The sequence below is a fragment of the Corythoichthys intestinalis genome, chromosome 2, assembly GCF_030265065.1.
Source record: "Corythoichthys intestinalis isolate RoL2023-P3 chromosome 2, ASM3026506v1, whole genome shotgun sequence".
Classification (NCBI taxonomy): Eukaryota; Metazoa; Chordata; class Actinopteri; order Syngnathiformes; family Syngnathidae; genus Corythoichthys; species Corythoichthys intestinalis.
Window position 1 is genome coordinate 53,628,884 of NC_080396.1, and position 9,462 is coordinate 53,638,345.

At 36.7% G+C, this 9,462-nt stretch overlaps 1 protein-coding gene across 2 annotated transcripts; it reads left to right on the forward strand.

Moving 5' to 3' along the window:
* Positions 1 to 2,104: 2,104 nt before the first annotated feature.
* LOC130908552 (cytochrome P450 3A40-like) lies at positions 2,105 to 6,715 on the forward strand. 2 transcript variants are annotated; one of them, XM_057824099.1, is made up of 13 exons: positions 2,105 to 2,254; positions 2,916 to 3,009; positions 3,128 to 3,180; positions 3,261 to 3,360; positions 3,443 to 3,556; positions 3,648 to 3,736; positions 3,829 to 3,977; positions 4,069 to 4,196; positions 4,308 to 4,386; positions 4,632 to 4,792; positions 5,861 to 6,087; positions 6,171 to 6,333; positions 6,418 to 6,715. In XM_057824099.1, exons 1-13 carry the CDS (start codon positions 2,184 to 2,186, stop codon positions 6,505 to 6,507), a joined length of 1,518 nt encoding a protein of 505 aa, XP_057680082.1. In that variant the 5' UTR covers positions 2,105 to 2,183; the 3' UTR covers positions 6,508 to 6,715. The 2 variants fall into 2 exon arrangements, with proteins under 2 accessions (XP_057680082.1, XP_057680091.1); XM_057824108.1 differs by lacking the exons at positions 3,128 to 3,180; positions 3,261 to 3,360.
* The last annotated feature ends 2,747 nt before the right edge of the window (positions 6,716 to 9,462 follow it).

Sequence of the window (9,462 nt, forward strand, 5' to 3'; positions counted from 1 at the left end):
ACTGAACTGTTGCTCAGTGGTCCAAAGTACTTTTTTCAGATGAAAGCCAATTTTGCATGTCATTTGGAAATCAAGGTGCCAGAGTTTGGAGGAAGACTGGGGAGAAGGAAATGCCAAAATGCCTGAAGTCCAATGTCAAGTACCTACAGTCAGTAATGGTCTGGGGTGCCATGTCAGCTGCTAGTGTTGGTCTACGGCAGTGGTCTCAAACCGGTCCTCAAAGGGCCGCAGGGGGTACTGGATTTCATTCCAACCAAACGAGACAAATACCTTTTCACCAATCTGGTTTCTTACAAGTGTAATCAGTTGATTGCAATCAGGTGCTGCTTATGTTAGTAGAAACCTCATTGGTTGAACTGTTTGTGCTGGATCTGTTGGAACAAAAACCAGGACCCACTGCGGCCCTTTGTGGAGTCGGTTTGAGACCGCTGGTCTACGGTGTTTTATCAAGGGCAGGGTAAATGCAGCTAGCTATCAGGATATCTTGGCACACTTCTTGCTTCCATCTGCTGAAAAGCTTTATGGAGATGAAGAATTCATTTTTCAGCACGACCTGGCACCTGCTCACAGTGCCAAAACCACTGGTAAATGGTTTACTGACCATGGCATTACTGTGCTCAATTGGCCTGCCAACTCTCCTGACCTGAACCCCATAGAGAATCTGTGGGATATTGTGAAGAATAAGTTGAGAGACACCAGACCCAACACTGTGGATGAGGTTAAGGCCACTATCAAAGCATCCTGGGCCTCCATAACACCTAAGCAGTGCCACAGGCTGATTGCCTCCATGACACGCCGCATTGAAGCAGTCATTTCTGCTAAAGGATTCCCGACCAAGTATTGAGTGCATAGCTGATATAATTAATTGAAGGTTGACTTTTTTTTTTTTAATTAAAAAACACTTTTTTGTATTGGTCGGATGAAATATGCTAATTTTTTTAGATAGGGATTTTTGTTTTTTCTTGACTTTTTTGCCAAAATCATCAATATTAAAACAATAAAAGGCTTGAACTACTTCAGTTAAGTGTAATGAATCTAAAATATATGAAAGTCTAATGATTATCAGTACATTACAGAAAATAATGAATTTTATCACAATATGCTATTTTTTGAGAAGGACTAGTATATAAAAGCCTTTCAGAGGGGCAGGTGTACTCACATAGTTTACAAGTTAGCTACAATTAGACAGGTGTCCTTTACAATGTCATTAACACCTCTGATGAAGGGATTCGGGTCCATTCTTCATTAGAATAGTCAATTAGGTCAATTATTGTTTACCAGCAAGCACCTGGAGGACACACTGGCGATCCAGATGGTATATCACATCATTGTATGTCCTCTCATCTAAAAATAGCATCAGTAACTAGTGTAAGTGTCACTGTCCCGAACTGCACTTAGACTTATGATAAGCAACATCCTGTATGTCTTGTCATGTATATTGTCTGATCAGTTTTAACCCCCTATATTTGGTTCATTTTCCATACCCACAGATGTTATTGTCACTCTTGATTCAGCTCAAATAAATACTACAGTATGCTTTCGATGGAACAGTGGCAGTGAACCAGGTGCATCTATCTGCATTGATGATGCAACCACAGACGGGGAAAGTTACCTTTGAACTCGGATCATCATTACAGTGAGGAGCCAAAAAGATTAACAGTGATTACTGTTTGACTTTATCTCTTTATTGCAAGGTAAACATTCTAAGTCATCTTAAAAGTATTGTGTAGCTCAAAGGTCAGGCAGGCATGCAATTTATGTCTTTATATACAGGTACAGTTAATGAAATTATATAGTACCTCTTAAATTGAAACTGTTCATTACCATGCACAAGAACTGTCGATAACATTTATGGAATCATAATCAATAATGTAATGGGAAAAAGAATAAGACCCAAAATGAATATTCAGTACCACCTAAATACAAAACCTATTCTTAAAAATCCTTATATGAAGTATAAATAAATAAACTAATTAAATAAATACAAATTCTGTAGTCATATTTCAGTAAGTAAGTCAAAAGGTTATTATTACGCAAGTACTGCTCCACCCTCCCTAGGCTCTGGTCCAACTGAACTGATGTTTACATGTTACATAACACGGTTTTGATCAATGGACAAAACTGTTGGAGCTTTACTTGCCACTACTTGAACAGACATTTTGGACAGCACGGATCGGGACAAGATGGGCTTTTCCCTTTATTTTTCCATCGAGACATGGACTCTAATAGCCATTGTCATTTCTCTACTGGCACTGTAAGTGAAGTTTAGACATGTTTACTTTAGATTTGAAAAGTTTCAGATTTGATGCTGGAAGTAGTTTTTGATTTGTGATATGTTACCAAAACTACACACAAACTGAAACTGTATCATATCATGACTATAACATATAAACGCCATGATTACTACAGTTGTGGTTTGCTGAGAGGGGGGGAAATGAAATACAAAGGATGATCTGACAATGCATGTAGGTGCTGGAGTGGCTGATAATGAGGTGGGCAGGCTGGCACGCAGAGTGGAGCAGAGAGTGGAAAAACAAGTTTCAAGTCACACTTCAGCGTTGCCTGAACACAACACAGTAAAAACAACCACGATTGGAGTACATTCCAATGTGACACATTAAAATTGTTCAACCTATGAAGACACTCAGATCCACGTTCGCCATGTCTAAGCAGCTGAACAGGACAGGTTTAAAAGTAAAAAAAAAAAAAAAAAAGTTTGCACTGCTCCTAAAGGAATTATAGTAAACCTTGAAATATTAGTTTACTTGCTACCTAATTTATCAAGAGAAATGACTTTTATTATTTATAATAATAATTTTTAAAAATCTTGACAGTGTAACGTAAATATGCTTCAAAAGTAACGTATTTCTTAATAACAGTTGTTAGATTTTAATTTGGTGTTTTTCCATTTCCAGCTATGGAACTGCCCCATATAACTTTTTCAAGAAATTAGGAATCAAAGGTCCCAAACCATTGCCTTTTATTGGGACATTTCTAGAGTACCGGCAGGTAAGATATATTCAACCACTCTGACCTGAAGTAAATTAGTTTAAGGTTTGAATATCTTTTTTTTTTGTTTATCAGTATTGATTTTTTTGTTTTGTTTGTTTGTTCCTTTATTGGTTAGGGTATCCATAATTTTGACCAAAAATGTTTCCAAAAGTATGGAAAGGTTTGGGGGTAAGTGTATTGTATGGATAATTTGTTTGTCTTTACTTTGTTGATATTGTACTTGGTTATTTAACAATGTTTGCTGTAAGGTTGTATGATGGCAGACAGCCTCTTATGGCCATTATGGACACAGCTATGATCAAAACCATCTTGGTTAAGGAGTGTTACTCTGTATTCACCAACAGACGGGTAAAATGAGGACAATCATATAAATAGTAATAAAATAATTAAACACAAAAACAACTCATTCATTCACTGTGTGTTTTTATAGGATCTGGGCTTAAATGGGCCTTTGAATGATGCCGTCTCAATAGTCGAAGATGAGGACTGGAAGAGGATTCGCAGCGTACTCTCGCCGTCATTCACAAGTGGGAGACTTAAAGAGGTAGTAATAAAAAAAGAGAGTTTCATTTTCACGGGAACTGTTTATTTTTCTAACAATAATTCAATTTTTACCATGCTGTATTTGTCCACAGATGTATTCAATAATGCTGCAGCATTCTAGTAATCTACTCAAAAGTCTTCAGGGGAAAGTGGATGCTGATGAGGTCATTAATGTCAAAGAGTGAGTAGGGAAGGGATCTTTGTACAGCGTAATGGCTTCATTATGTATTCCCTTTGACAGTGAAAAATAAGGCCATATTGGATGTTTTACAGTGTTTTTGGACCTTACAGTATGGATGTTGTAGCAAGCACTGCTTTCAGTGTAGATATTGACTCTATTAACCGCCCCGCTGATCCATTTGTGGCAAACATTCAGAAAATGACCAAGTTCAACTTCTTGAATCCTTTGATTGTGCTTGTTGGTAGGTACAATAGTCTTAAAAGTTTTTTGTTTTTTTCATGTGACTGTGCATGGCCAGTTTTTAATATTAAATCTCTTCCCTCTGATCTCAGTTCTCTTTCCATTTCTGCGGCCACTGATCGAGAAGATGGAAATATCCCTCTTTCCCGCTGATGTGTTGACTTTCTTCTATAACTTCCTAAAGACCATCAAATCTGACCGAAAAAAAAACAATTGCAAAGTAAATTGGTCAAGACAGATATTTGAAGCTGGTGGTTGTACATTTACTGTATATCATATTCAGGATTATTATTGTTTTCAGTGAAACTGAAATGCTTTTTCTTGCTTTCAGAGCCGAGTAGATTTCATGCAGTTGATGGTGGACTCTCAGATTTCAGAATCCAGCAAAGAAAATATGAACGACCAAAAAGGTAGTTTAAACAAACAAACAACAACAACAACAACAAACATAAAAGAAACAGAACATTTGAAATATTATGACTTGGTATACTCCTGTATTTTGTGTTTGATTGGTTTAAATGGAACCACATTGAAGAAAGTTTTGGCAAGTTTTGGAGTTCTGAAGTCAATAACAATATACAGAAATACACTGGGGGGACAACAATCTTGATAACTCTTGGTTTGCATTTGGTTTGATTACATATTTGTGTTACAGGCCTGACTGATCACGAAATCCTTTCTCAAGCAATGATATTCATATTTGCTGGGTATGAAACAAGCAGCAGCTCGATGTGCTTCTTTGCCTATAACCTAGCAACCAACCCTCACATTCAGAAGGCCCTCCAGGAGGAGATTGATGAAACATTTCCAAATAAGGTCTTTTTTTTTTTTTTTTTTTTTTAACTTAACTGTATCTTATTATCAACTAGGCATGTGCCAGTATGAGATTCTGATGGTATGATAACCTTAAGCAAAAAAATCACGGTTTCACGGTATCACGGCATTGCAATTATAGTTCTATAATGTGTAAATGTGTGTGATATCTGGGTTTAAAAAAAAAAAAAACTTTATTCCATTGAACAGGATTTTTTATTTTTCAAAACATACGTATTAGCAAATTGAAACATAAGTATGATGTTAAAATAAATTTAAATAAATAACAAAACATAACTGAAATATTCTAAATAAACAATAATTCTAAATAAAATACTAATAAAATCCTACATATATAAAATAATAAAATCCTTTAGGTGAGCCTAAACCCACAGCCACAGCTCAACATCATTACCTTTTTACCATTTTATCAGAACAAAAATAATTGAATTATTTTCCATTAAAAGCACATGTATATGACTCGTATCTTGTTGACATTATACACACACTTTTTCTCAAACAGACATTTGCCAGAGAGGAAAAAAACATGTTTTTCCACCGCTAAACACACTAAAAACGCTGGAGTTAACTCTTTTAGCTGGTGGGAAACGTTCATGATAGTGTTTACTAGCTTTTATTTTGTATGAATGCCTTGGGAGCCACTCTCCGCAAACATGTTTTACATATCAGCTGGCCCTCCTCCTCTAAGCCGAGGCCGTCTGTAACTTTTCTGTAGCTGAAGTATTCCCATACGAGCGATTATGTTTTCTTCGATGGGGTGGGGGTTCAGGAGTTTTACCTCCTCCAGCCATCATGTAGAACACCTGACTCACTGACAGTGAGCAGCAACGGGTGGGGGAGGGTTGAGCCTTGCAGCTGCAAGCGAGGGATTTCTCCCTGCATTTTTGGGACATAAAAAATAGCTAGTACCTTAGGGACGGTATGGCTGAAAATTTTTGCGGTTTTCAAACTGTGACGTTTTCATACAGCGGTATACCTTGAAACCGGTAATTGGCACATGTCTATTATCGAGAAGTTGGGTTTCCTAGCACTACACTTTTATTCAATTAGGTTCGGCCAAACTATGACGACCTGATGCAGATGGAATACCTGGATATGGTGATGAACGAGTCAGCGAGGCTGTACCCTATTGCAACAAGACTTGAAAGGGTAGCAAAGACATCAGTGGAAGTCTGTGGCGTTACTATTCCTAAGAATAGTGTTGTTATGGTTCCAATTTACGCTCTCCACCGGGACCCTTCTTTGTGGCCTGAACCGGAATCTTTCAAACCTGAAAGGTATATGAGAATGAATTACAAATTCATTTCTGTCTTATTGTTGGTAGTCGGCCAAAAACAGTTATTTGCTGTGTCCTTTTTAGGTTCGGTAAAGAAAACAAAGACAATATAGATCCTTATGCCTTCTTGCCATTTGGAGCAGGACCAAGGAACTGCATTGGCATGCGATTTGCTCTCCTGATGATGAAATTGGCCTTGGTGGAAATATTGCAGCACTATAGCTTTGTCACCTGCAAAGAAACAGAAGTGAGTCGACAGTTTTAATCATTTTAAAGCCATGATGGATTTTTGGTATTTTTTTTATTTACCCCTGTTTTTTTACTCTCCTAGATCCCATTGGAGTTGTCAAATGAAGGATTTACTTCACCCAAGAATCCAATCAAAATTAAACTAATGCCAAGAGCAACCACATCAGATTAAACTTCCCGATGAACATGATTATTGAGCCCTCATTTTACCACTTTGAATGCCTCTCAAAGTCCCCATTATCATGAAATCCTTGAAACTTTGGATAGGTTGAACATTAATACTTTGTTTGCATAAAGCATATCAAGAACTACTCCTAAATAAAGATCCAATTCAAGTATTTTATTTCACAAATAAAATATTTACCGGAATAAAGGTTTGACAACAAACGAGTGAAAAATGTACTCAATTTGGTTACAAACACAAGAACCACAGTCACTGGATGCAGTTTGCACTATTAATTCTATGGGGCGCCGTTTGTAAAGCAGCACATGCCGAAAATTATGACAACACTTTCTCACATTTAGCGCCACGCAGTGTTAAAAATGTGGTGTGAAACGTTTGCGGTCACTTTTTTTTTTGCACATTTAAACCCTAACCCTAACATTATTTAGCAACTTAAATATTTATTTTTAAATAATAATTATTGGGCTTGAATGTCTAAATTCAGAACTAAATATTTAGTTAAATGTTAAATGCAAATCTTAAATTTATATTCTATATATATAGATTTTAAATGTATATCTTAAATATATATGTGAAATTTATATCTGAAATATATATGTCCTAAATCTGAATTTTATATTAAATCCTAAATGTATATGTTATATCTAAATATTATATTTAAATCTTAAATCTGGAAACAGTTTAAACTAAATATTTAGCGTAATATGCAAATTCACATGACTGGAGACCGGAAGTAACAAAATAAAAGCTGGAGCAGCTTAGACTGTTCACGTTGCTTGAAAATGAATAAAACCTACTCAACGGTGGCAGTCCGCTCTTGGACATGATTTATTGTGTTAATTACAATATCTACGTAAAATACACATTTAAGAGAAACCATTTAAGGAGTATTTTGTGCTTTTAGTGTCACTTTTACGCACGAGCTCTGTAAAGTTTTCTAGTTTCATTTTCTAACTTCAACTGCAAAAATCCCGCGTTTCTCACTGGGAAACCTTTTTATTGCAGTCAGAATAGCTCTGCTGATAGTTTCGGGTAAATTTGACTCGCCTGACATATTTTCTTACAGCCCACCCTCGCCGACTGTGAGAAACGCGGGATTTTTGCAGATAAAGATAGAGAAGTCAACCTTGCTCTCCAGTCCAGTCCAACAGAGACCCCTCGTGGCTTTTCTTAGTAACTTTATAGGGCTCGTGTGTAAAAGTGACACTAAAAGCACAAAATACTCATTAAATGGTTTCTCCTAAATGTGTATTTTACCTAGATATTGTTATTATCACAATAAATCATGTCCAAGAGACAACTGCCACCGTTGAGTAGGTTTTATTCATTTTCAAGCCACGTAAACAAACAGTCTGAGCTGCTTCAGCTTTTATTTTGTTACTTCCAGACTCCAGTCATGTGGATTTGCATATTACGCTAAATATTTAGTTTTCTGTTTCCAGATTGGTGGCACGGTGGCTGAGTGGTTAGCACGTCTGCCTCACAGTTCTGAGATCGAGGGTTCAATCCTGGGCTTCGGCCTTACTGTGTGGAGTTTGCATTTTCTCCCCGTGCCTGTGTGGGTTTCCTCCGGGAACTCTGGTTTCCTCCCACATCCCAAAAACATGCATGGTAGGCTGAATGGGCACTCTATATTGTCCATAGGTATGCGTGTGTGCGTGAATGGTTGTATGTCTCCTTGTGCCCTGCGATTGGCTGGCAACCAGTTCAGGGTGTCCCCTGCCTATGGCCCAGAGTTAGCTGGGATAGGCTCCAGCTCCTCTGCGACCCTCGTGAGGAAAAGCGGCATGGAAAATGAATGAATGTTTCCAGATTAAAGATTTAAATATAATATTTAGATACAACATATACATTTAGGATTTAATATAAAATTCAGATTTAGGATATATATATATTTCAGATATAAATTTCATATATATATTTAGGATATAAATTTAAAATATATATAGAGAATATACATTTAAGATTTGCATTTAACATTTAAATACATATTTTGTACTGGATTTAGACATTCAAGTCCAATAATTAATATTTAAAAATAAATATTTAAGTTGCTAAATAATGTTGTAAATGTGCACAAAAAAAAAAGTGACCGCAAACATTTCACATCACATTTTTAACACTGCGTGGCGCTAAATGTGAGAAAATGTTGTCGTAATTTTCGGCATGTGCTGCTTTACAAACGGCGCCCTATATAATTCAGCCTTCCGCAAACCACTAGAGGGAGCTCACAAACCATTACATACAAAATCACTTTAGGGCGCTGCAAGTGGCCTTAACGGATATGTACTTTAGATGTCTATCTTCCATAACGTGTGGGACATTCTTCATAACATCTATGAAATAATTTGATTTAAATTTAAAAGAGATTCAATTTTCCAAATATAATTCAACATAATATAAGCCCTCTAAACTGTGGGCGTTCACTAATGGGTTTCACATTGATGAGCATTCATTTTAATTTCAGACTATCAGAGATAATAATTTAACAATGTGTTACTATGATGACTGATTTTAACCATATTATAGCCGAGCGCAACATTTTATTACCACTCTTCATGGACTTAGCAGGTGTACGTGTCTAGACTCTAGAATGTTTTAGTGCTTGTCATTTTTATACCACTATGGGGTGTTAACGACGAGCCTATATCAAGGATAGATAATACAATTGTGATAATGATGATTCTGATGATTCATTTTAAAGTTCAGCGGTGTTTGAGGAAATCTTGTCGTCGAAAAAATGTGTCGCACTCGTCGTCATGCGTGCGACACAAAATGTAATACAGGCGGGGTGTTCACGTCTACTAACTTGCATTATTTACATTTGTAATGTGAAGAATCATTATAAAAGAACAACACTGGCTGCGAGGCAATCTCTAGAAGCCCGAAACAAAGAGCTTTAGCTCAACCAAATGGAGACGTCTTTCTCCCGCCCCCCTAACG

Bases quoted from the DNA above. Each gene is read 5' to 3' on its own strand.
- LOC130908552 (XM_057824099.1), top strand. From the start codon at position 2,184: ATGGGCTTTTCCCTTTATTTTTCCATCGAGACATGGACTCTAATAGCC. The intron at 3,010-3,127 runs GTAAGATATATT...TTTATTGGTTAG, and splicing joins CATTTCTAGAGTACCGGCAG to GGTATCCATAATTTTGACCA. The intron at 4,197-4,307 runs GTAAATTGGTCA...TCTTGCTTTCAG, and splicing joins GAAAAAAAAACAATTGCAAA to AGCCGAGTAGATTTCATGCA.